General features: G+C 33.0%; 3 protein-coding genes and 1 long non-coding RNA gene across 6 annotated transcripts in view; 1 reads left to right on the forward strand and 3 right to left on the reverse strand.

Annotated features, from left to right (window-relative positions):
• Nucleotides 1–1,608: 1,608 nt before the first annotated feature.
• On the reverse strand, nucleotides 1,609–7,166 carry LOC134270758 (polypeptide N-acetylgalactosaminyltransferase 1-like). The gene is made up of 5 exons (XM_062753001.1): nucleotides 6,959–7,166; nucleotides 4,378–4,518; nucleotides 4,161–4,265; nucleotides 2,586–2,726; nucleotides 1,609–2,148 (listed from the first exon to the last, which is right to left on the reverse strand). Exons 1-5 carry the CDS (start codon nucleotides 6,962–6,964, stop codon nucleotides 2,008–2,010), a joined length of 534 nt encoding a protein of 177 aa, XP_062608985.1. The 5' UTR covers nucleotides 6,965–7,166; the 3' UTR covers nucleotides 1,609–2,007.
• Nucleotides 4,377–27,805, forward strand: part of LOC134270757 (polypeptide N-acetylgalactosaminyltransferase 13-like) — a 33,681-nt gene continuing 10,252 nt past the window's right edge. Inside the window, exons 1-7 of one of the 3 annotated variants that reach the window (XM_062752998.1) lie at nucleotides 4,377–4,457; nucleotides 17,516–18,234; nucleotides 22,443–22,609; nucleotides 23,020–23,197; nucleotides 25,169–25,369; nucleotides 25,470–25,587; nucleotides 26,608–26,796. In XM_062752998.1, coding sequence (XP_062608982.1) covers nucleotides 17,789–18,234; nucleotides 22,443–22,609; nucleotides 23,020–23,197; nucleotides 25,169–25,369; nucleotides 25,470–25,587; nucleotides 26,608–26,796 — 1,299 coding nt within the window. In that variant the 5' untranslated portion in view covers nucleotides 4,377–4,457; nucleotides 17,516–17,788. Of the gene's footprint in view, nucleotides 4,458–14,630; nucleotides 14,751–15,877; nucleotides 16,011–17,515; nucleotides 18,235–22,442; nucleotides 22,610–23,019; nucleotides 23,198–25,168; nucleotides 25,370–25,469; nucleotides 25,588–26,607; nucleotides 26,797–27,805 lie in introns of those variants that run through there. The other 2 variants (XM_062753000.1, XM_062752999.1) reach the window with 2 other exon arrangements.
• On the reverse strand, nucleotides 10,378–13,106 carry LOC134270743 (polypeptide N-acetylgalactosaminyltransferase 1-like). The gene is made up of 4 exons (XM_062752987.1): nucleotides 12,468–13,106; nucleotides 11,948–12,111; nucleotides 11,399–11,576; nucleotides 10,378–10,631 (listed from the first exon to the last, which is right to left on the reverse strand). Exons 1-4 carry the CDS (start codon nucleotides 12,785–12,787, stop codon nucleotides 10,424–10,426), a joined length of 870 nt encoding a protein of 289 aa, XP_062608971.1. The 5' UTR covers nucleotides 12,788–13,106; the 3' UTR covers nucleotides 10,378–10,423.
• On the reverse strand, nucleotides 14,664–16,379 carry LOC134270759 (uncharacterized). Its single transcript, XR_009992884.1, has 2 exons — nucleotides 16,294–16,379; nucleotides 14,664–14,698 (listed from the first exon to the last, which is right to left on the reverse strand). It is a non-coding gene; the product is annotated as an uncharacterized LOC134270759 (long non-coding RNA).

A 27,805-nucleotide genomic window follows, 5' to 3' on the forward strand; every position in this document is an offset into this window, starting at 1 on the left:
TATAAGTTTCAAAACATTTCGTCACAAAATAGAAAAGTTACGGTTAAATTCCATTATATATTGGTCATTTTAAGTTTTGAACGTGCGCGCTCTTGCAAGCACGTGCGCGGAAAATGACCTTGATTCCGCAAATCTACATAACATGCCTACTTACCCTAAAAAGGTTTCACCTAAGTCGGATGTGTAGTTTACAAGAACACTCGCGTACAAAATTTTCCCAGGAAGAAAAATAATAATAAGAATAAGAATAATAATAATAAGAAACAGAGTAAAAACAATATGTTCCCCAACTTCGTTTGGGGAACATAATAATAATAATAAGAAACCGAGTAAAAACAATATGTTCCCAAACTCCGTTTGGGGAACATAATGTACTGAATTTACTTAAAATATTCTTGATGTTTTGTTTATACAAAGTTGTTATAAAAGACATGCATAAATAGACATTGAAAGGTAGCACACAGTTCCTTTTAATATTGGAACTCTTCAACTCATGGGAAAAAGACAATCAAATTCAAACTACAAGTAAATTGCGTATGCATTATTTCTTTAAAAGTACATGTGAATTATTAGAAATATGCGTCGTCATATCTATCTGGTAATTTTGAATTTTGAAGCTATCATGCATAAGTTTGGAGGCAAAAATTGCGCAAAATTATCCAGTTTAGTACAAAAAAGATGGGCGAAAAAAGAAAATAATATATCTACATATAATTTGAGCAAACTTGAATCTACACTACCTGATCTTAAGAATTCTTGCATCTCAAGCTTAGCTATTCTTGAGAACATTTTCCCCCTAAATATTTTAATATATAAAAAAAATATTCCCCATCGTGACCCCATCCTTCCCCCAGGATTCATCATTTAAAAAAACCCCTTCACCAAGAATGCTTGAAACAAATTTGGTCGAAATTGACCCAGTGGTTCTGGAGAATAAAACCAAAAATGTAAAAAAAAAAAATTCTACAAACGGACAGACAGATGGACTACATACAAAAAAAAACCCTGCGATGTAAGGATCAGCTAGTTACTTCGCGACTCTAGAACAGATGCTTTAACCACTGCGCCACGCGGGCGATTGCATGGTTGTGGCTATATATCAAAACCATTGGACTGTATATCAAAACCATTGGATGCTAGAAAATTCGTGTTAATGAGGGGGCGGTTTTTCAACTTTGTTGAATAATGATTGTTCTATTGAAAAACACTTTATAGCATCTGTTTACAATGGCTTAAGATGACAAGTATTTAAATGAATCCAAACATTGATTAAAACTGTGAAGGATTCGTCGATATAATGGTATCTTTGCATCAAATTTCTTAACGTAAAAAAGTCCTTGCATTGTCACACAAATTAAAAGATTAAATCTATTACATGTGGACAAAACCATACACACAAAAAAAAAAAAACACGAGAATGTAATTAAAAATAAACAATGCTATCTATGTAATAGGATAATAATTCAAAATTACAAAAATATAATAAAAACAGATGGGAAAATGATTTTTTTTGCAATTCAAAGATGATATGTAATTAAAATACACACTACTGTAGTTTTTATTTTGTTTTCTTTATTTTGATATATATACATTTAATGTATTGACAATAATCAACTGGTATTTCACTTTAACTGAAATAAACGAAATACATAGTACTCCATTTTAAATATCATAAAATGACTGGTGAACAAATGGTTCCACTGTGTATTCACAAGTCTCATCTTTAAAAATAATTTAAACATATCGTTGCTTATTATAAAAAAAAAACTGCATAGATATCGTGAACACTCCGTCTAAGCCACATCCGTGTATACTTTTTATGTTATTAAAATCTGGGACTCTCTGCTCTCAAAGACAGATATATCATGGATTTCTCCGACGGGACTACATGTATTCTTTTACAGTATTCTTCTGGATACACCTTTCTCTCTCTCGAAGAATCTTTGATAATTCAAAGAAATATACATCATCTCTGGATTTCTCTTGATTAAACTGATTAAAAAATGTTCAGCTAGTATTTTCTGGAAAACCTTTGAATTCCCATTTCTGACGTTTGTTCGATCTGTCGCAGGTATTCATGACGAGATGTAAACCGGTCTCTGATACTTCCAAACACAGAGCTGTAGCAGCATGTTTAAGGACCTGGAACTATATAGAAAAAATTATCTGAAAATACATTCTGGTCCTCACACGACCAAAGTCCAACCTGGCTGCGACCAAAACACAGGAAAATAGTTGAGAGAACTACGACTGATCGCAAAGATCGTGGTTGATCGCTCTTGCAAAACCAGGTTCAACGTTTACAACGTGCAGATCAATTGTGCATAATCGCAAGTCAATCAGCTACTGTATACACTAGTTATCTTACTCGAACTTAATTGCATCTAATAGTTTAATGGGTTTCATTTCATAATTATATATACAGCTAATACTGGAAACAAATGAAATTTAAACCATCATATTTTTTTTTCTTCTTCAGCTGTACATGTACATCAAAATTCTTTCATGTCTATCTATCATTGTATGTATTTCTTTTTGATAGTGCAAAATTATAGCAATACAATACAATATTTTTGAATACTTACCTCGTATGACCACTGTGTGACAGAAATGTTTCTAACTTCCGGACAACTCTGTAGATGGGGTACGTAGTCCAGACCATCTAGAATCACCACAACACACTGAAGAACTGTCCGTAACTGACCACTATTTGTAAGGGCAAACACCTGGAACAAACACCGGTCATGTACTCTAAAAACTTTATATATCTTAAACTATAGTAAAGAGTCGTGGGAGCAACAAAATCTATAAAGCAGGAGTAAAACAGTCCAATGGAAGTTCAATTTCAATCTAAAATTTCCGTACACTGCATGGAAGAAGGGGACATCAAACATACAACCTGTGGCTAAATTCAATAGTGATATGTTATAAACTGTACCATGTTCTTAACAAAGTGAGTTAAAGACTGAAACGGGCACTTGTTTCGTACACGTGTAATCCCCACTTCTATTTTTCACATGGAACATGTATCTGACTCGATTTCAGACACACCCACTTAACGTATTTTTATTAATTAATAAGTCATAAACAACTTAAACCTGATTAGTTCGCTTCTAGAGATTTTCTCCCTTTCTTATAAATCGTTTCAGACAACCTTCAGTATACAACATTCGTTTATTCCTTCAAGCTGAAATTTTCCTCACGCCATCTTAATTTACATAGGATACAGCAACTTCCGGCTACAGTTAAAATAATAGCCTAAAGATAAAACCGTACCAGAGACCTTTGAAATTTGAAATCTCTTGACTGGTTTAATCCTAAACTTAAATTGTTTTTAAATAAATTAAACCTTTAAATACTTTAGGATTTTACCTTTCAGAAAATATATAGGTTGCTATATGTAAAAACAGAAAATGTCTAAATTTCTATTCGAAATTTTTTAGTCAATTTTGCAGTAAAAACGCAAAATCTCTGGTAGTTAAAGATACAAAGGTCCTTGCCTACATAGACGGTTCTGCAGCAGAACACATGTCTAATGTGTCTCTGAAAGGTTAGCTTGGTAACTTAAAAAATTGAAATGTTTCTCAGGCGGTCCAGATGTTCGTGTTGAAATTTACTTCCGTTTTTATTATTCTTCACCCCTTTACTGCGTAATACCTCGGTTTCAAAGCCAGGGACCGAGAACATAAGATTTACATTCGGTCAAAATTAAGAGGCGGACATTTTTAATCTTTAGAGCATTTAAATCCTGAGAGATCTAGTTCTAACAATGACTCTAAACAGACGAGCTTTATCATAAAAATTTAACTTTCAGGAAAAAAGAATATAACTTCCGATTAAAAATAAACAGTACTAAATCAATCAATCTCCATTTTATTTAAGAACACTGTTTAAATACCCGGTATGCTTACCAAAAACTATGCACACAAGTAAAGTACACTAAATTAATTATAATACTAAAAAACAATATAAGAAAACAATGATATTATGATAAAGTAATCTGCTGACATTCTATATGATAATAGGCGACAGATGGCAAGCCTGAAACATTATAGGTCTGGAAAATAATTGAAGAACTATTATGTCAGAATCCGTATTTTTTTTTATAACAAAAGTACAGATGTGGGAAACAATTGACCGATAATTTGTCGATAACTTACCTCTGTCACTGGGTCCTCTTGACAAGGTCTCACTGTCAATTTCTCAGGCCACGAAAATAGATACTTATTATTATTCAAGCATATTTTCCGTGCCAACATGTCAGTCTGAAAAAGATAATGTACATGTAAATCATAGGCAAATCCAAGCAAAATCGCGCATATGTAACATTAAGTTGGACAAGATTATAGGACGACGTGGATAAATTCTTGTATTCACCTGTACTTTACCCCAGACTTTGGAATTATGCTGGTATGGGAGTAATTCTGGCCAGACTGTTTGGAGAAACCAATAGAAAGGTTTGCATTTTAATGTTCTTCTGATTTCTTGCCTTTTACTTATATCCCCAGCATCTGCATCCTTAGTAACAAAAATAAAGACTGATTTTATGAACAAAAACAGCTGCATGTAACAAAATCAGTCGATAATAAAATAATGAGTAGCACATACATAGGCATATATACCACTCATGCATGTATAATGACTGATTTTTCGATGATTTTGGTATTTTATTTTTCCTTTCAAGGCTTAGGATCTAGAATAGAAATCTTTATACAGACCCTAAACTATACCACTTGCACGGTATGCGATTCGTTTCGCTTTGTGCACGGTTCGTTTCGTTTTGTGAATGGTACGGTTCGTTTTGTGCATAGTTCGTTTCGTTTTGTGAATGGTACGGTACGGTTCTGTTCGTTTTCTTTTTTAGGTGTAATAGCACGTTTTAGGGTCTGTTATTATCTAAATATTGTATGCGGTTCATTACGCTTTGTGCACGGTTCGACAATGGTTTTGTGAACGGTTACGGTACGGTCCAATATTTATTATATTTTGTGCACAGTTGCGCGCATAAATTCTGCGCAGTCGCCATTTTTTTGTGAACGGTACTGTTGCTACGCAGGACGCTTATATTTACTTTCATGTAAATTACTTGAATCTGATTCGTCGAGAAACATTTTTAAAAAACACTATTACCCGCTGAATAATGAAGCCACACCCTCCTGCGTAGCAACAGTCAACACAATGGTTTTCTTGGGGTGAAAATGTTCAATGTTACACCCAACTACATGCAATATTTATATAATATTATATAAATATATCTCATCATACTATATTACATTTTATGAATATTCAAGTTGGTCAGGCATATAATGATCATAAAAACCAGTATTTCTATGCATTTGCTTAATAGAAAATAGTATTATCCTATATTACATTGAATTAAGCATTTAATTTTTATAAAGGTAACTTGTAAACTTTCAACAAATATTATAATTATAAAGGGATATTTTATGTTTGGAGATTAAAATTGTCGCTTAATTTTTAACTTTATTGTATTTTTTCCGAAATATCCTGCCGACTTCTTTTTTTTCAGTCGGTTGCAAATAAGAGTAATTTTTAGAAAGTGATACACTGTAAACGAATGATGGTGGTAAATCTTAATTTCTGAGATTATATTAACCGGATCATATAAAGTTTTAATTACAACTTTAATTCATGTGCCTCTACCTCAATATTCGCATTATATTCGCAGTATATTGTTTTTGTCCTGTTTTTTTGTCTGTTTATCTGTTTGTCTGTTTGTCTGCAAACTTTTCGACATAATGGTGAATGATCTCTTTGGTAAAAACTGATTAAGCTCTTTCACATGACTTTAAGGTCAATGACCCTGACAGTCTATATGCCTAAACCTTCGCCATAACTTTTGAAACAGTCATAAATGCATACACCACTGATTAAGTTTTTTTGACACCAAGTTCAATGACCTTGTGACCTTGATCTCTTTGCTAAACATAACTTTTTTGAGCAAACCTTATTTTGCCATAACTTTTGAAGTATAGAGACTTAATACATGCACTGATTAAGCCCTTTCACATGACACCAAGGTCAATGACCTTGACTGTGACCTATATGCTAAATATATGTGTTTTTTTAAACTTTGTTGCCGCCGGGCGCATAGCGTTTCACAAACACATCTTGTTTCATGATTCATATGGTTGTCTCTTTAAAAAAACTAGCTATCTGGATATATATATGCAGTCAAATAGTTGTATATAGTTTTTGATACACATATTGTTGTCTGTGTCTGTCTGTCTGTTTCAAAAACTTTAACCTTGCCTATAAACTATGACATTCATATTTCACATGTCTTTTGTAATTATATATGACCTTGACCTTGGAGTTTAACCAAATTTAACACAAAAATTTTGAACTTTTACTTTGGCCATATCTTTTGAACAATAGATACCAGGACATTTATATTTGATATATGTATTTTTTGTGGAAAGACCTTTCATTGGATACCAACAAACTTGACCTCTTGACCTTGACCTTGGAGATTTTTGTATCTATGAAAAAACTTTAACCTTGGCTATAACTTTTGAACATTAAATACTAGGACTTTCATACTTCACATATATAATCTTGATGAAAAGACCTTTCATTGGATACCAAGAACCTTGACCCTTTGATCTTGACCATACCTACATTAAAATATTGACCATAATTTTTGTGTTAAATTCACAAATAACAACCTTGACTCTTTGACCTTGATTTTAGAGTTTGAAACTTTTTACAATCTTTAACCTTGGCCATTAAAACATGTAAAATGTTATCTTTATATCTATGAACCTATATACTATAGCCAAATTTATGAACATGTTTTGATGTATCTTTTAAAAAAAAAATTAAAATTTGACAAACGAGCTATCTTTAGGTATCCTTACACACGAAACAAGTAATGATTCTTTAATTTGTTCTCGATCCTTTCGATACGTTGAAAAAAAATAACATTGATATATACCTTCATAGTTGGATAGATTTGATACACATATTGTTTGTATTCGTCAAACCACACTTCCACAATTCTCTTGTAATTGTATATTTCTATGGTGCTCCTATCTTCGAGAAAACTGTATGGCTGGTCACGTGCAATATGACCGATCTTTGAACATGCTACATGGATGAGCCGACCCCCGCATGTCCATACCTGATATAGTTCATATTTTTGTGTTAAATTAATAACAAGAGCTAAAACGTCCTTCCATTAAAACATGTAAAATGTTATCTTTATATCTATGAACTTATATACTACGTAGCCAAATTTATGTACATGTTTTGATGTATTTTTTGTTAATTAAAATTTCGCCCTTAGTGATGATAAGGGTTTCCATATGAATATGTGATATGCAATGAACATCCTAAGACAATGCTTTACCCGTATTTATGCCACCGTCATCAAATGTGAACACTCCACGTTTACTGCAAATAATAAATGCCAATTTTTGTGTATAAAATTTACACGTAAACTGTATCCAGTATGTGTTTGTACTCATAGGCGTCGAAACCGAGGGAGGGAGCTGAGGGTTAAGTTCCCTACCTTTCCAGTCTGATAAAAATCAGATCTTTGTTACGCTCCGAAATTCTGATGACGTTGTACAGCGTCATCAAAATTTCGGAAAGGAACAAGGATTTGATTTTAATCAGACTGCTCTCTTTCTAGCAAAGATAGACATTATAAAGGCATTAAAAATCAGGGTTTAGCTCTTTTTGTTTGTTTAGCCCCCCTTTTCACTTTTACCCCCCCCCCCCTTCAATTTGTGTCCGAAGTCTATGTTTACTTACTATCTTCAGTTCTAAATTACTACCTATATTCATGTAAAGGAACAGTCGTATTTTTGAAGTTTCTCTGAAAAGATTTAGTAACAGTATACACATGTATATACTGATCATGAATAGCCTAGGATATCCATTGAACAACTCTTATTATAGCTTCTAGTATTTCCTTTAAAAAAATATCAACAATGATATTAAAAGTTAATGTTTACATATCAGTATTGATGTTTGCAAATGTTTTTAACTTAATTTCAAGTTTACCTTTAAAAACAAAAAGACTGTTTAGATCCATCTGTTATTCCATGAACATACATCAAAGAACTTTATACATGATACATGATGAAAGATGGCCATGCAGACACCAATCATAGCGTTTCTAGGACAGTTCAAGGTACATCTATATGTGTAGCACATACAGGTATCAAGTGTTAGTAACTAAGTTTATGTAACCCTATATGTGTACCGCAAAAGTTGAAATATAACAAACACATACATTTATTAAATGACAATAAGTATATAACACAGATAAAGTTAAGGGGAGATCACCGGGATATTTCCTGAGTACAAGTTTACTCCTTTGAGCTCAATAATAAGTCAATATTAATAAGCATAAAACGTAAATGTAATAATAAGCTCTAACCTTCAAATTTAAATGATCATACATACAATCTCAAATTGCAAAACTATTCGATGTGCAACCACTTAGACCTGGACGTATTTCTTATACATGTAAAACAAGTAGATACTAAGACCGGACCAAAAAAGATAAAGACCACTTTGTTCTGGGGTATGTTCACAAAATCTTTATCAGTATATTACAAAACATCGTACAGAGTTCCTTTAAAATCAATTCGCTATATAATAATTACAGTGAATAAAATTTCATTTTCATTTTTGAAAACATCTTTTGATCGAACAGATTAAAATATTAATATTTAAGTCGAATTGGATTGAAACTTAACGAGGCCCGATCTACTTGATCTGCGCACACGTTTTAACGCAGCGTCGACTCAGGCACGTCACAATACCCTTGACTGCCGTCACAATTGAACACAATAACGTCACAGTTAAAATGACGTCAAATTGCGCTAAAATGTTTCGCTGATCTTGCTTACCTGGTAGCTCTATAGAATATGCATTGAAAGCTGGCATTTCTATTATTTTTTTTTTTTTAGATATTCAAATTAATAAACAACTTTGGAACCTAATTAATTTTGAGGGATTAATTTTTTGGTACAGATTCATTAATTTTATTCTGTTTTATTTCAATTTACGAGTTTAAAAAACAAACACTGCAACTAAAAGTAAACGATATTAGTCTTTCTCTTTGAACATGTTGAAGTGTTTATACACACTCTTTTTATTGCGGACTTAAATATGCATGGATTATCTTCAGTTTTAAAAAGTAAAATAAATCATCATCAACCGCCGAAATATTTTATTTTTCTATATATTACATGATATTAGTAATTGCAATTTTGTCGCCCTTACCCCCACCCCTCCTCCCTCTACCCCTTTTTTTTCATGTAAAACAACGTCGAGTGTTAAGAGAAAAATAAAACATGGCGAGAAAATTATTTCATAATGTAAGAATTATTTATTTTTTTAGAAACTAATACATTATTGTAATCGTTTGTTGGCGTTATGTAAACCCATTGCGACCTATAAAATACGAAGTTGGATAGAATAAATCCAAATTTTGTGTTTTGACATGCCCCCTTTTCACTGCAATAAAGGCTACCTCCAATTTTTCTTTCATTTTTTATAAGAAAAATGAAAATTGCATGATATATGTGAAAAACAAAGAATTTCATCATGTATTTTTTTTAATTTGTAAATTTCTTTGTTTATTGAAGAGTTTTAGTATGTAATTGTGTATGAAAACACGAAAAATGGTCCATATCTTGACAGTGCCCCCATTTCACTACAATAAAGGCAAGGTAACAAAATTTCATTCTAATTTTTCTAAGCATAAAACATACAAGTATATTTCTAAGAATTAAAATTTTTTATCATTCCGTTTTTGTAATTTTCAACTATATCGGGCCTCGTTAATTAACATCGTTGACGAAAATAAGAATTGCTAGAATAAATTCTTAGTTTACCTTTCTCCTACATATATAGGTAGGTCTCTTTTTACATTTTTCTTTCTTATTTTAATTTTGGTTCCTACTTAGGATCAGCCAATGGCGATGCAAAATACCACAGAATGGTCTTTATCTTCTTTGTACAGCGTATACATTTATCAGACACCTTAACAGAACTAAACTAAGTTAAGAACACGGTACTACTTTATTATATACCATTAAAGCTGCATCTGTAAACCATAAAATGGCAAATACACTCATTTTCGTATCTTACTTCCAAATACATTTTTGGATGTATATTAATGATAAAAAAAATAATAACAATAAATAAGAAATTATTAAATTGTTCATTTCTGAAATTCACATGCAGTTTTTTCGTAAATTATCTATATATTTTATATCATTGCTTCGTGTTTTATATACCGAGTTAAAATTTTCATTCTGAAAGAAGTATTCAGCATTATAGTGACGAAGTAAAAAAAAACTGCATAATTATCCGGATCAATTTTAAGTCGCATTATCATGATTATGTGGCATTTCAACAAAAATATAAACTGACAGGCAACTTACGGCAGAGATGCAGTATCCGGTTTTCCTTCTGTTTGATCTCTCCGGAAGTAAGTTTCAAAGAAATGTAGCTGCCAATCAAAACCGTAACGTGTTCGATAGTTCCTCTCGTGTGAGTATTTGAAAGTTTTGGCGTCGATGTAATCAAGGTGACACATTGCAATTGTTGCTTTGTTGTCCATGATTTCCACCAACAAAGGTTGCAACCTTAAAAGTTCAAGTACCTTTAGTTTGTGACTTTCAAAATAAATATTTTAATTGGTGGACAAAGTTTAAACTACATGAAAATTTTGGAAAGCGAAATCACGATGTACTTGCAAACACGTTTAGTAAAATTTGAAGAAAAAAATTCGGACACCAAAAATCGGTTGTTGTAGGTTTCAGGATAAGTTTACATGCATTCTAAAATGTTGATACTGTGATATTGTTTTATGAAGGAATGTTACACCAAAATTTGATTTCATATATCATTAAGACATCCTTACTAAATTACGGTGTCAGCACTGAAAGGCCGACATTAGCCTAGCTCTTTCAATGCTGAAACAATTTATTAAAGGGATGACTTTAAGATTTATGAAATAACATTTTGGTATGGCGTTCCTCCTTAAGAATATTAGGGAAGAAAGTGTTCTGGTGGCAAGACTCTTTGAATTTGCCTACGTTGACAATGGTTTTCGAGAGTAAAAAAATTTCAATGTTACATTCAACTACTTCAATATTTATATAATATGTACATCAGGCATAACATCAAAGAAATACGACCATTTTAAATAAATCAGTATCAGGTAGGTCTATTCATCAGCTTTATACAAACTTTTACACGCATCAATAGAGAAAAGGCCTTGTGGCATATCTAATACCTGTATATCTGAGCACAATCAATGGTTTTTTATGATGAATCAAGATACATATTTCCCAGTAGTGGTTTATAATTAACTCTGATGATTATAATTAAGCAAAATTAATTACTGTACCAATTATTGTTGACCTCCATGTGACTATCCAGGAACACAACGACTTCTGACTTGACCTGGGATAACCCATAAAGTCGGGTTCGGACCAATCCATGCCGCTGCTCTAGTCTTAGGTATGTAATAGGAGAATTTGACACGTACGTTTGTAAGAAATGGGGGCCTTGAAGGGTTTCTCGTTCTGTAAAAAATAACATAAAGTCTTAAAAATATCACCAAAGAAAACATATAGATGTACAGTCACCTAAACACAGGTGTTTGCATGCACGTACATATAAGAATTTATTTTTTCTTGAGCTGTTCATAAACTTTTGAAGTTTTTAAATCAAATGAATATTTCATCTAATATATACAATCCGGTTTAATACTACTTGTAGTATTCATCATGTTCATTTTATATAATGACCATGATGAATCTTTCGACAATTTTTGCAAATTATTAACTTCGTCTATCATTGAGAAAAAAATACTCAGTTTAGTGCACATATCCATTTAAAAGAAAATATTATATTTTTAAAAATTAATCAAATTTAATTATCAATTGATGATTACCAGTACTGGCGTCGTCCACGAGTATGATCTGATCCAGCAGGTGCGCGGGGGTTCTCTGTATCACGGAGTACACGGTACGTACTAACACTGACGGCCACTCGTTGTGGTACGCGATCACTATGCTAGATTTGGGTAAATTCTGAGGCCATGTCATTCCACTACAGCTGGAAAATGTTTAAAATATATCTGATCTAATATGTTTTTTTAAATCTGGACTAAACTTTCATGTATGTATATTTTGTTTTACAAGTACCAGGGAACCATTTTACAAAAGAACTTAATATAACTATAATAAAAAGCTTGAGGTTCTTTGTAAAATTAAATTAAGGTTTATATCAAAATGGTCTGCATAGATATATATTTCATTTATATATATTTAAGTTATTAAATATTTTGAAATATAGGTTTCAAATTAATGTAAAAAAGAGAGTTATTCGCTAAATTACATGTTGGTCTTATTCATACATGTATAAGTTCTTTTGTAAAACAAGACCCTCGATTTACCAAAAATAAAAATTACCGTAAAGGTCTGGAATCAGGAACTGGGCGGTTAACAGGGATTCGGTCACTGAGGAAAACATTCATTTTATATTTCCTCCGGGGGTCCCCCTGGTCTCTGGAAATATTCGCTAAAAGTTGTTCAAATGGGGATTCTTCTTTAAGTGTTTTGGTAAAGAAGACTGCATCGGCTTGAATGGGGATATGCATATTCTCCGTATCTCTTCCGCGTTGCCCCCCTTTCATAAGTAGCACAATGTACACAGTCGCGACGATCAAAGAAGATAGTAAAAGAGTTTTCTTTTTGCGGTATATTTGTTGTGTAATCCATTTTCTAACCATTTCGCTTGAGTACAATTATACGAGTAATTTTCCTAAAGAGTTTTGTTATGAATCTTTATAACACGTGTGTACCATGCTGTTTCATTACATACAACAAAATGAACAAATGTACAAAACAAACAATTGCACCCACGTTATGGACATCCATTAACAGGTGTTGGTCTCAGACTGATATCCTTCGGTCATCTCTGAGTAGTATAGACTGGACTAAGCTTTCATTTCTTCCCCTTTTAAATAAAAATATCGTTAATTTCTTACTTCATTGTTGATGTCATATTTACCTTGCCCAGGTAGATTTCCTACTTTCATTTTCTAATCAAAGCAAGAAAGGTAACTCTGCCGGGTACTCAGAAACGCAAAGCATGGATCATTTTCGAATTGCTTCCCTTGTACACGTTCAGTTTATATGCGTTGATATGTTTAATATAGGCCTACTTGAGTTCTTTGCTCCTTCAAAAACTTTTTTCAATAAAAATATGTGTCATCGTTTTTTCTTCTTTTTTTTTTGAGTTTAAGAAAAATCAAACTCCAAAGAGAAAAAGACCCAAAGAAAATAGCAAATGGGAGTGGGTTTCATATGGTATTTTATACCCGGGTATACTAGTACCTTTTCAATCTAGTTTTTGTGTGGTTACACATGTATAGAAAAAAAATTAAAAATGAACAAAGAATTGGAATTTTGAATTCTAATACAAAATTATATGCAACAATATATTTAATTTTAAATTTTCCCATTTTTAAAATGTAAGCCTGACATCTTTCTTTCATTTTTTTTAATGTTTGGGATGAATCCAGCTTTTATCTAGGGGAGATCAGGCACTTAATTGATGACCAAAAGTTTGATATATTCTTTTACTTTCTATACATTGCATGTACAAGAAAATGTACATAGAATAGAATATAAAAACACCTTAAAGTTTGCTTATCTACACCTAAGGATTAAAACTAGTATTTTCTTATCTTTTCCCGTTAAAATGTTAATATTATTTTTCTGAGAGGTGAATGGTTGTCCCCATGCTCTGGATGAGAGAGAAAAAAAAATTGAAATATTAATTTAAAATGTATAGCACGTACTCTGATCCCTTATTCATGGAGAAAGCTTGTCAATTTTCTCCCTCCCTACTAGCATGTTTTCAGAAAGTCTTAAAATCAAATTATCATATGTCTTCATATTTATTTGTTGATTGAAATTGGATCGAGCTAGCTATTTACCTGGAAATAACAGGCCTATGTTAATTTAGAAGTTCTAAGGGGGCGATTTTGTGCCCCCTCTTAATCCGGGATTATTCAGTATTACATACTGTGTAATCTTGTCAGAAAGTGTGCTAGGAAATACGTTATTTTCAATCCACTATTTTTTATAACCTTTTTGCCCTAACTAATATACATGAAACAGTGTGAATTATTTTATTTCTTTGAGACTTGTCTTTTTTTCGGCATATCAGAAAACTTTTCTGGATTTGCTGTGGGGTTTATTAATTAATAATTATGGCAATATTTACTAGTATTTAATATGTAACATGTAGCTACACTACAACTCTGTCATTCAAACGACAGTCAGTCACATGCTTATGTAGTAAGGTAATCTTTACTTTGGTTTCGATAACGAATTTTTGCACAGCCCTGCAGTTTCATTATCAGAGTGGAACAAGTTAAAATGTGCATTCTCATACAATAAGAATTTCTCTCCTACTTTTAGCAAAGACTGACGACAGTGGAATAAATCGATAGGGCAATTCCACATTTTATTGATTTTTTGTTGTTGTAAAGTCTGCCTGCCTTCCATGTGCTGTTCTTGGACGTAATAGCGTGAGTGTGTTTTGAGACGATCCCTCTTTTTTGGGGGAAATGCACTTGTCTATTTTTAACTTTTGTGGGGGTCTTCTTGCACTGCATCACGGAGGTTTTTATCTGTAAAGTAAACAATGGACGTCAAGATACAGGTAGAAAACCATAAGGACAGGTAAGACATTTTACTCAATATTTAGGATCATTTCTTGCTGTGATTTAATTTCCACACTCGTCCGTAGTGCTATATATAAAACAATCATGCTTATGAAAATTTATGAAAACCATCATAAACTGTATAGAAAGCGGTATCCTACGTACGGGTCTGATACAGTTACATATTGACCCCATTCATACAAATTTTTATTACTAACAAGGCTATATTGTGTATTGAGATCAGGCGTCTTATCGGCTTATTACAACTGTACAATGCGGTTAGTGCAACGTCGTTAGTGATAAATGCACACTTGTAAGGGTGATCCTACACACACGCGATGCTACTTAACATATGCTTATATACACTTCTTTTTTCTTATCTCATCAAATTTCTAATCGGGAACTTTACTGGCTTGGAGATTTGTGTTTTTAAAAAAATCATTCTAAAATATTGTCCTAACCTTAAGCATGGTAAGAATTAAAGTTTCCTACAGATACAATTGTACATGTATTTGATGGGGAGGGGGTATATGTTACAATATTGTATTGCCATATCCTTTAATTTATAAATAGTGAATTTTGTATGGATTTTTTTTTAAATCATGAACTGGTCAAATATATAATACTTGATTTACTTTTGATAAAGCAAATTAAAAGTTGGTTTTGGATGGAAGACAACATGGACAATTACAAAATACTTGTTTTCCAAAACCGGCATTATATGCCATAGATAATAAACAATGAGAATACATTTATTTCACCATGATTCATTAATGAAATATTTTTCAAAGTTGCTTTTAATATGAAAATTTAGACAACCCATGCTTATTTTGTTACATCCTTTTAATTACCATGTGAAACGTATAGCTATTTATTAAGCGAAATTATTCATAAACTGACGATGGGATTTGGCAAGTCCCTAGTTATATATTCAAAGTGGCCAGGTAAACAGGATGTCAACAAAATGACCTTAGCTATATTTTATATTTTTGTGTGTATACATGAGTATATACTAAGACTGTATATACACTTTCTCAGCGTGACCCGGTACATGTAAATGGAAACAGTAAAAAAAGGAAACACAGAGTTCTTTCCTAGATGATTAACGAGGGGGCTACATTAAGTGTAAGATCGTTATCTAAACCTAAACACTGGTATAGCCTTGTCCGTAATGTTGTACTATGCTGAGTGTCCGGGTTTAGAGGTTGAGGAGTGGGAATTTTGACAGCTGGACTGCCTGTCCTCAGCCCCGTGTGAAGACTTGATTAGGATCTCTCAGGTTAGTTTATCTATTTCGGGACTTCATTAACTGCGATAAGGTATGTGGATCCGACGTGTGTACATTTTTTGTTGTTGTATCGGAAATAATGAACTTTTAATGAAATCTATTTTGTCTAACCTTTTGACCATTCTCTTTGCAAGTTAAATTCACCGTCACCTCATCCATTATATACGCACTTGACGTAATGTACGTGTGCAAAACGTGAATTGAGAAAATAATTCTTTTCTTTTCAAATGAAATAATCGAAAGTTAAGTTCAAACGTACATGTATTAGATGTACCTGTAATAGATGACATTTTCCCCTGGAGAAAAGTAAGATTTCTTCGTACGTGAGGTTAAAAGACAAATCATTCCCATTAAATTAATCTGTTACACACATGAGTGGCTCCTTTTCTATCAATTTCAACGCGATTTTTATACGAGAGAACATTCTATCGTCTTCGTTTTGTTTGCTAACGAGAATGTATGAATGAAATTCCATAATGTGCATATATAATTAACCTCCCGATTTAGAACTTTGATTTGCGAAGTGACGTGTGACGTGTTTGCTCCGATGATAAAAATATTATCGTTAAAATGATTTCCTAACATTTTTTTTTCATTATTAATAGCATATTTCTGTTATTGTCTGTTATTGTCCAATGCAACAGTCCATGTACAAGGACATGGCATTGTATACATTTATCATTATGCATGTATGGACATTGGTTTACGGAGTAAAAAAAAATATGATGACACCATTTGTTACAGGTTATTTAATAAACAATTTATAATACAACTTTAGATTTAATGTTAAACAATTACCATATACTTATGCAATTTTAGGTTTTTTTTTTTTTTTAGAAGATTCACGTTTGAGTGCGTGAAAAAATTGTGTGACAGTTATCAAGATAAATGCATTACTTCTGTGGCTGCAATTAATTTTTTTCAGAAAACGGAACCACAAAGTTTAAGGCTACTTTGCATAAAATATTTGTAACCTTTACGAAGGTACAGTGAATACTTTGCTAAATAGAAAGGAGTTTCTATTCTTTGTGTTGTTTTTATATCAGTGGAAGTGAACGGTACGATTGGCATTTAGTGAGGATATCCATGTACTTGTGTTATTTGAATGGTCCCGGAAGTACGGACACTGTTAATGCGGAAACTCCTTGAATTAATACCCAGTAATGTAGATGTGTTTGAAAATGTGCTGTGTATAAACTGGATTCTCAACAGTAGCTATGAACAATTCTATCTGATTAAAATCTTTGTTACGGTCCGAAATGCTAATGGTCGCTATACAGAGCGTATCAAAGATAATGATTTTAACCAGACTGTGAAAATTTGCGACAGTTACATGTACCAAGATAAATGCATATCTCTGTGGGTTAACTTATCTCTCCATCAGAATCATTTGACTTGCTGTTTATAAAAAGATTATAACTTAAGCGTCAAAAAAATATTACAGAACTTTATAAAATGTCAAAGTTCTTTTTTCAGTTCAATTTGTTATTTTTCAGGTTGACCAGACAGCAGGAAGTTAAAAGAAAACAGTGAATTTTACGGGTGGATTATAACACGACATCCGGTCACAGGTCATTGATTTCATACCGTAAATCTCTCGAGGTGTTCGTCTGACATGTGTAATAGAGATTTAAACAATTCGCCATGTAAACAAATTAGAAATCTGTGATTGAAAGAAAAGGAAAAATGAAAAGAGAAAAAATGTGACGCCAGACGGCGAAGTCTGGCTGTGTTTTTTACTCTGGAATTTATTGTTCTTTTGATGGACTATGCGCCTCACGTACCGATATATAGTGGCGTGTGTTGCGGTCATCCTGTTGGTTTGTACGTACCAGGTTTACATTTTGTCTCGCAATGGTTCCTTCCTTAGACTACCGAAGACCAGAAAACGAACAGACGTTGTGTCGGTTGCGAGATCTGGTTCGATTCTCGGCAATGACACACGAAAAGACAAGGGCAAGGTTTCAAAAGGTGTGATCGTGTCCATAACAGCTGAGGAATATAGACAAAATCCAAAACTCAAAACAGGAAATCCACTTATAGACGATTATGGAGAAAATGATCTCACGAAGACGGGGGAAATGGGGCGGGGTGTCACGTTCGTGGGGAAGGAGAAGACTGCGGCGGCGAAGAGAATGCAGCTCTACAACATCAATGTGATGGCCAGTGACCTCATTCCACTGAATAGGCTGGTCCCCGACTCAAGGCCGCCAGAGTTAGTACTTTGTGTGTCTGTCTGTTTCAATTAACGATAATCTCGACTGACTGAGTTTATATCTACCATGAGTTAGGAATTCTGTATGTTATTATTATTTTTTTAATTTAGAAGACGAAGATCTAGACCAAGACAGAATTTTTAGAACATCTTACAAACGTTACATTTACCCCCCCCCCTTTCCCCTATTTGTCTTTTGAAAAAAAAGAACGTTTTTCCACACTTTCAGTACTAAGGGTTTGTTTAGAAAGAAATTGTAACCTTTTCATATCTTATATGACTGTATCCTTAATAAGAGTTGGCAATATGAGGATTCCTATTACGTGACAAACGCATTTCTAGGTTTAGCTTGGATACAGTAAACGGTGTTTTAATCTTCCTTTAGAATTGAAATTCAATATCAGCAAGTCATATAAACAGGGAATATTGATATTCATAACTTCGTTTTTCCCAAGGATATTATTTTCAGCATAAGTGAAGTTTAAAACGTCGATAAACATGATAAACGAATTGAAATTGAATCGAAATTAGAAAAGAGACTTTATCAAAACATTTCGTTCCCTCTGGCCAAAGTTAATGAATACTTTAATTTAAATCGGTTTCTGCTATATAATTTTAACAGCAAACAGATGTTTCAAGGGGTTCTTCACAGCAATATGACTATCAGGCATAGAACATAAATATTATATGCATGTAACTATGATCATGCGTGTACAGATATCAAAACGATAAACATTACATATGTATAATTATATGTACGACCAAGACAGATTGTAAAATTACAGACATTATTTACATGTTTTACCATGTTTAATACCTATTTTTAGGTTTGCAACAGTATTTTTTATTTTGCCCATTTTCCTCGTTGTCTATGAATTTTCCTGGGGTTAAATAGCTGGTACCCTTTGTAAAAATGAAATTACCCATTCCATGAGTTTTGGATTGTTAATGATATATATATATATATAGTTTTGAATTTCTTAATTGCAAGACTTTAATGTAAAAAGTTATCCTACTTCTTTTAATGATTTATTCGTAAATCTATCTACACATTATGTAAAAAATATTTTCTCAATGTTGTGTACCTTAAAAATTGTCCACAACTTAAACACAGTAACTAGTATAAAATATGGCCCCCTCATATACACAGCTGATACATGTTACGTTAATTGGAGCTCCGCAGGTACTTTTCATGAGCACAATGTATCCTTGTACTATACGTTTTCCAATTTGTTATCTACATGTAACAATGAAGATCCCTTCTCAATGCCCGGACAGTGTGCTGTATATAGATTTCTCTAACATTTCTTTTCTGAACTCCAGTTAATTGAGATCTGGCAACTTTGACGGCCACATTTTCACATAAATGTAGCTGCAGAACTGTAGCTCTCTGCTTGAGAAAATTCGGACAAATAAAGCAGAGAGCTACAGATCCAAGTGTTGTAAAAACCTTTGATTTACGCCGACGATTTTTTGTCGCTACTTTAGGTTTTTATTTTGTGAAGCTTAAGTTTTCTCTGGCTTTTAGAATGGTATCCTATACTAATTCATATATTTAACTCTTATATTTGATACTTTGTTTACCTTTTATTGGTCCAAAACAGTCCTAAATATAATTTTGTAATGTCGGTTTAAAAGAGTTCCATTTCGACGTCCGTAACCACAAACAGCCATTTGTTATCGTTGGGAGGTAAGTAAATGATCAGGAATTGAGGTTGAATGTATGATTAACTATTAAATACCATTAAAAATTATTTTCAACGCTAGGGAAAGTATGAAACACGCGAAAAATACCCATAGTGAGCGACAAAAAATCGTCGGCATGAATCAAAGGTTTTTACAACACTTGGATCTGTAGCTCTCTGCTTTATCTGTCCGAATTTTCTCAAACAGAGAGAGTTCTGCAGCTAACAAAAATGCTGTGTGTTGTATGGCAAAGTGCGTTGTCCTATCATAATGACAAAACCATGCCTCTTTTGGCAAGCATAAGCTTAATAAGCACTGGTCTCGGAAATCATCAAGATAAACGTATTTTCGTACTGTATTCCTAACCTACTATATAATTATTATAATAAGGCATTTTGAACTGTTTCACGCTTTACTTTATGTTTTTGCGTGATCATGAAACAGTGAACTGTTGACCGGGCCACAGAATGAACTGTTGCCTGTTTAAAGCGTCATCGTGATATTCAAGCGTTTTGATGATCACGACATCACTATTTACCTGCTCTATAATTAATCAAATTTAAATAAAACACACAAACAATCAATTTATTAAGTATTACTTTTAAATTAAAAATATTAATTTAATCTTTATATCATGTGTTTAGCTAATTAATAGACAAGTATGTGAATAAACAGTTGAGAAAACTTTATATTGATAGTTTGTGTGTTTTTATTACAATTTAATTAATTATATAGTAGGTTAGGTAATAAAACACTTATTCAATGACTACTCGGTGAAACAGTCAAAGTGTTGTCCCTCGGTAGTGGGGGAGTGGGGAAGACCCTCGGCCTTCGGCCTCGGGCAACAGTTTCCCAGGTCTCCCCCACTACCGAGGGACAACACTTTGACTGTTTACCTCGTAGTCATTAAATAAGTGTATACTGTTTCTTTCTCAGTTGTCCATTTGTTTTTCGATAGCCCCTTTTTCGGAGGTTAGTTTTGTTTCGTTGAGACAAAAAGGACGCTTGCACAGTCAGCCTATGCCAATCAGCCTTGCATCTAAATTAGTAATTACATTGTAATATAATATAGATTATTGAGATACATGTAAATATCGAAGATCTGAAAGCAGTCATAGTATTATTTAGAGTACATATATGTATTACAACGAGAGCGATAGCGAGCCGGGCCCCGCCCTGTATCTAAATTATTCTAAATGACTTGTGACATGACCTTTCTTATGACCTCACTAATTTACATGCGTATTTGGGTACATATCACTCAACCAATCAGATGATTTTGCAGAAAGTTGATTTAGTATTCCATTTTAAGCATTCGCAACTGAAATGCCGAGTGACGTGGACGTGCAGGTATTTATCATTTTAAAATAATTATTTAGGGGATGCATAATATAATTTGTTCTCCAAAAAAATTAAATTTAGATTTCATTATGTAGTGTTTTTTTTCTCTTTTCAGCTCTTGCTGACATTTTTTTTTAATTTAAGCCACGACTTAATTAATGCAAAATATTTTGATATATAAGAATCATGCAGAATATTTTTGAAACAAAAATGCTTCGGGGAGATCGTATTCTGAGAGAAATGTCCGAGAAATGTCCTCCGGTCGTCAATATAAAATTGAAATAAATAGATGAAAGGAAGGGGACCCACCCATATTTAACTTCATGTTTTAAATAAAATGTAGTGTAACCAAAGGGGATCCGAGCAATCACTGGTGCCCCCCCCCCCCATCCTCCTTGATTTTTTTCTTTTTCGCTTTCGTAAATGATTTTTGGTAAACTTGTATACATATGCTTTTTAATTTATCAACAAGTAACGATATCACGCACATAGTGTCTTGGTTGGTTATAAATCTAACCCCACGAAATACGATTTCACTGATTTTTTTTTTTTTGGGGGGGGGGGGGGGGGGGTGTTCAAAGTAATCAGTTGTTTCCCTCTTTTCTTAAATTTTTGAATCCGACACTAATAAATTTACGTTGTAAAATTTTATTTTTAATTCACCTCAAATTTTTAGTAAATACTAACAGTGCTATCATGCGAATTGAACGATTTTGTGTCTGTCTATACAGATACAGCTTTCCGTCATGGCTAAAAATAAACCGTACTGTATCGTTGATATTTTGCAGATACAGTACAGTTTCTGTTCATTTGCATAAGAAACGCCCACAAAAAGTGTTCTGTATCGCAGTTACAGTATGCTTGACTTCAAAGGAAAACTCGCCGGGTCATGTCACAATATGTATTAACAACTGCATTATAAATTTTCAAAATTTAAGATTGCTGTCAAAACCTTCTCGATCCCCAATTCTTACAAACATTTGCGTGTCTCTCTCAATATGAATTATATCATATACAGCATGTTGAATTTCCTCCTAAGCTTCTGACTGAGCTGCTCCCTTACTGAAGTCAGTTTTCACAATGAAATAATCATATAAAGGATAAAAAAATAATTTTTATCATAAGTAAAACTAATTTAAAGTTTTTGTATCACAGCAAAGTGATTTCATTTTCTATTTCAGATGTAAGAGTCGGACTTACGAACACGATCTCCCGACTACCAGTATTATAATTCCGTACTTTGACGAGTGGCCTTCCGTCCTTCTCCGATCTCTATACAGCATTGTCAATCGAACACCCCGACACTTACTGCAGGAAATAATCCTCATCGACGACGCCAGCACAATGCGTCAGTAACTAATACAGAATTTTCTAAAACTGATTAAAAAACTATATTTAACTTCTTTCAAATCTTAATATTGGATGAGGATGATTCAAACAAAAGCTTCAGAAGTTTTGTAATATTTATCTACTTTGTTCTCTTAAAGTCTACGTTTTTAATTTATGCAAACAGTTTAAATATCAATGCAATTTATTTTCTGTTGGATTCAATCTTAGTTCTAGCTTAAGGCTTACTTTTGAAATTCGCAAGTTTTATCGGACAGAGTAACTATCTTTTATAGTTATGTATTCAGAACCTAAGACCCGTTAACATAGATCTATGTGAGCGGATCAAAGGATCTCTAGTCTAATATGCTTAAAATCTCCAGCCTGTAAATTGTTCGCTCATTATCATTTCCAAAATATTTCTTTTTACAGCTGAATTAAAAGAATCTCTCGAGGACTACTTAGACAAACACTTTCCTAAAGGTCTCATCCGGGTTCTACGTAATACTGAACGTAAGGGTTTGATAGCAGCCCGTCTCCAGGGGTGGAGGATCTCCAAAGGTCAAGTCGTGTCCTTCTTTGACAGTCACATGGAGGTCAACGAGAACTGGTCAGTATTAACAAGACAAGATTAACAATGGTCTCTTTTACAGAAATGTTATGATGTCTTTTCGAGCATCGATATTTTACTGGGGTTGGGGTGGGGGGTGGGGGATGTATTATTCAATGGTGAAATGGTATTTTTATGCACCAAAAATCAAACATCAGGAAAAATGTTGCTTCCATTCACTCTTACAACCATGTATATGTGTGGTACTTCAGTTTTGATCATATATCATTTGAAGGTTAATTGCCTTATATTATTGTCAATATGACTATTGAGTGTTTAACCATTATTCAACGTCGATGTCCAGATTTTAAAATAATATTCTTTTTCTGGCATATTTTGCTTTTTAAAACATCAAGTTGGCTTTGATCAAAGGTCACGAACAAGTTCAAGGCCACAGGGTATATTATTTTTGGTTCATAACTGTGTAAGGGAAAAAGTTAAAATCTTGTACTGGGCGCAGACGGAAGAGGATGTAAATATATCTGTTGCTTAGCACAATGATTTTATTTCGTTTGCACATGTTACAAATGTATGTATAAAAGATAACACCGTCAACCTCGCCAGGTTACTTCTTGGGGAGTTAACAAATGACATTTTTAGAAGAGTGGTATTATACGAGTAATTGTGAAATCCGCTTTAGAAATTTCTCTATTGAGAAGAAGGAGTTTTGCACTTTGGGACGTTTAGTGTATCAACCGCAAATGAACAAATATTGTGTGCATTAATCTGTCTAATATCCCTAGACGTACTAGATTTCTGGTCTGAGTGAGGAAAAAAAATGCGAATCTGTGTGCATCGACCTGCCATTGAAATGTGAACATTTTTTAAATATATTAAATAAAACGCATTTCATAAACGTGTATAAGCAATTCATAAAATGAAACACCTTAAATTTGTGACCAATATAGACGTACACATGTACTTTATAATTTTGCATAATAAATACACATGTGCTTTTAATTTTGTTTTCTGTAAATGATGACGACTGCATGTGTCATCTTCTACCTGGAGTCCTGCTAATTCTGGTATTTACGTAAATTCATTAAAATTCAAAAATTAAAATAAAATACATTTACAACAGATTTTATTTCTCAAAGTCATAACTAAATTGTAATGTTAATTTTACGACAAATGTTTATGGAGAGTACGTACACTGCAGTAAATATGTTGAGGTTTTTAGCTATAGGGGTCCAATTTTGCTTAGCTTCCAATTAGTCTGCTCCAAAGGATCTTTAATCTTGATTACTAAAACTACTTAGTAGATTACATTTCAACCACTTAGCAGATTACACTCAAACCATGCAACAGATTACATTTCAACCATTTAGAAAATTACATTTTAACCACTCGTGAGCGAATCTAGAAGCTATTTTCTTAAATTCCAGTATACAGTATTAAGTCCTTTATGGTATGTCTGTTGAATAACGGAAAAGAACTCTATCCTCGAAGGAAAACACAATCATGTTTTGTCACATAAAGGAGTTTGTTACACTGGAGTCTGTCGTCTTTCTGTGATTTGGCAAATTTAAAAAAAATCTGCAATTTTACTGTGAATTAGATTTTCTTCCAATTAACGTTAGGAAGTAGCCATATATTAACTGAATACGTTCATGCTATAATCGAATCGCTCAAATCCCTTCCTTGCCATTTTCCTCAGAAGAAAGAAGCAGATTATAGAATCCACATAAAACAGAGATGTTGTTGGACTCATTTTTGAAAAATTAATCACCCTAAACCTTACCCAATTCATTCTCCTGTTTTGAATTGAAGTACAGTCAAACCTCGTGACATGTATATATATCTCGAAAAAAAATATTGATAACATATCCCTTTTTCGGAGATATATCAGTGTTCGATACAGACATGTATCTCAACATGTATTTTACATGTACTTGTACTTCATTAATATACATGTACATGTACTTGGTTTTTATAAAATTTCTTGACGTGACTTTTTTCCTGTGTTCACAGGTTACAGCCGCTCCTTACAGAGATTAAAAAGGACCGTAAAACAGTTGCCATGGGAGTGCTGGATTACGTCAACGCTGAAACGCTGGAGTACCGCTTCAATGACGGTTATATGACGCGATACGGCTTTGATTGGAGAATGGTTTTCTTTGAAACTTTCTTTAGACAAGACCAAGTTGGAAAAACAGAGGCGGATACCAGACCGTAAGAGTAGAATAAAATTTTCAAAATTACGAATTGTATTTTTAAAAAACGAATATATCCTATTGTTTATTTTTATATTGTTTATCTCTTGGTGTTTTAGCGGTACCGTGATGGTGGGAGCTGCCTACGCCATTGACAGTAAATATTTCGGGGAGATTGGATCGTACGACGAGGGGATGAAAGTGTGGGGAGGGGAAAACCTGGAAATGTCATGGAGGGTAATTTTTATTTAGCTTAATTTTATACTTTGCAATTTGCATTGGAATCAGTTCTTCAAATTTTTCTCTTATCTTTCGATATTTTTCCAAGAGCTTTACAAATTAGTGAAATCACATAACAGCAGTTGCTCGCTTAGATTTTAATCGCTTGCGGAAAAAAATTATTGCTTTGTACAAAGGGAACAAAACGTGCACGACAAATCGGTTTCATCGACCGACTGCATTTTATACTAGGTTTCGGATACATAAAAAACAACATTTAGAAATTTATTCAGTATGATATTAGCATTTTAACCGAAGAAAAAAAGACATACTAGAAATCGGTCTATAAGCATGCAGTGGGATGTATTGACTTTTGCGACTGAGTTTTAATATTTGCTAATATCTTTATTATTGTCTCATCGAAATACGATCAGGCAGACTATTATTTAAATCTGGATGTTTATTTTTTATAATTATGATGAGAAAATGATAGCATCAATATGTCGATCACCAGTCCTCCATTCTCTAGTCTTATTTGAATAGATTTATAGCACCTTTGATTTTAGTGAGAAGGACAAAAGATACTAGTAATTACACTGTACTTTTATTAGATATTTAATCCAAGTGTCTCTCCTATCCTTATGTAAAAAAGCATGCACCTTATATTGAAGATTTTTTGACTTAAAGATTTAAGTCTTTGATGTTTTTAATATATTGGAAAATGTTTGTTTTTTGTTTTTGTTTTTTTGCATTTTTATTGGAAATAACATACCTGCAGGTTTTCACTGGTTTTGGAATAGCGCGCTCACAACAGATTTTGTTTAATTAACTTTTTATTTACCTTTGGATCTGTCTGCCAATTTTTAACGAGCTTTAGTCATGTACAGAGAAATCAACAAGAAGATTGCCTTTGCAATTCAAATTTATTACGTTTAAAAAAAAAATATTGACCAAGCTAATTCAAAGAATAACTCTAAATTTTATTTGTTACTTGAAATGTTACATGCTATCAAGATGAAGAAAATTTTTCTCTTACAGGTGTGGATGTGTGGGGGTAGACTGGTCCATCTCCCTTGTTCTCACCTGGGCCACATCCCCCGGTCCCAGCCCTACTCCTTCCCTGGAGGAAGGAGAACCATTGAGGTGTATAACTACAAGAGGGCGGTAGAGGTGTGGGTGGACCCGGAGTATAGGGGCTTCATCTATGACCACTTTGACGAAATGAAGGTAATTCATGATATTAAAAAAAATACTTAATAGCCTATAGTTTAAAGCATCCAGGGCTAGAAACTGAATAAAAGGCATACATGTGGTACATTAAATTGGAGATAGGTCTTTTGTGTGAATTCGTGTTGTGTTACTTATAAATGTTTGGTCGTGTGTAACTAAGTGAATCTATTAAAAAGCGACCATGAATTTGATTTTACCCTTGAGTTGTTCATGGATTCTGCAATCTAAGTTTAATATTTATTTTACCTAATCTAAATTCACATTTCTTTTTTTTCTCGCTAAACGATTTTTCGATTTTTTCCCTTGTATGTTCAATCTTCTTTTTGATATCGCAAGATCAAAGGTACATGTATTGATATTCCATAAAAAATGGAAATTTTAGTACTAGTATACGTCTGTACGCAGATTATGATCTAGAAAACAGCTAATAATTAATGTTATTTAACTCAAGATCTAAATCGGACCGCGATCATTCTCAAGCCAGAAAAGTACAGAGCAATCGATACTGAAGTCTAATACCTCTCTCTGATGTAGATTTTTTTTTGATTGTTTACTGATTAGAGGTTAAACATGCAGTTTCGCTGTTGATATGGATTTTACAGTCAGGAAAAAGCTTATTGCTCTGATATCTCTTGTTCAATCTTCATTTATATGTATTTATAAAAAAGGGATCGCATCTGCAAATGATTGATAACGACATATTATTTTAAACCAAGGAAAATTAATGACAATGATTGATGTGATAGCCTATGCCCGCATGTATAACAGTACATATGCAACTTTTTTTTTCTTGTTTGAGGCAATGATTAAGACACGTGTTACCTTTGTTATACATAAAATGGAAAACAGAATATGTGAAATTTGTACATGTATGTTAATGTTTATGAAGTCTTCAGATTTTGCAACTAGCTACGAATTTACATTACATATGCTAAGTAAAAAATGTTCCTCTTACATGTGATCACTTCAACTGTACATAACTCGTGTTTTTCCATAAATATTCACA

Source organism: Saccostrea cucullata, unplaced genomic scaffold (assembly GCF_032062105.1).
Source record: "Saccostrea cucullata isolate Sc308-1 unplaced genomic scaffold, CSIRO_AGI_Scuc_v1 ctg298, whole genome shotgun sequence".
Taxonomy (NCBI): Eukaryota; Metazoa; Mollusca; class Bivalvia; order Ostreida; family Ostreidae; genus Saccostrea; species Saccostrea cuccullata.

What these genes read in the sequence shown, in the direction of transcription:
- LOC134270743 (XM_062752987.1), bottom strand. Translation starts at nt 12,787, where the DNA reads ATGGTTAGAAAATGGATTACACAACAAATATACCGCAAAAAGAAAACT. An exon ending in CGTGGACGACGCCAGTACTG is followed by an intron (nt 11,577 to 11,947) that starts GTAATCATCAAT and finishes TATTTTTTACAG; the next exon opens with AACGAGAAACCCTTCAAGGC. An exon ending in ATGGAGGTCAACAATAATTG is followed by an intron (nt 10,632 to 11,398) that starts GTACAGTAATTA and finishes TGAACTTTTAAG; the next exon opens with GTTGCAACCTTTGTTGGTGG.
- LOC134270758 (XM_062753001.1), bottom strand. An exon ending in AAGTCTGGGGTAAAGTACAG is followed by an intron (nt 4,266 to 4,377) that starts GTGAATACAAGA and finishes TATCTTTTTCAG; the next exon opens with ACTGACATGTTGGCACGGAA. An exon ending in AAGAGGACCCAGTGACAGAG is followed by an intron (nt 2,727 to 4,160) that starts GTAAGTTATCGA and finishes TGTTTGTTCCAG; the next exon opens with GTGTTTGCCCTTACAAATAG.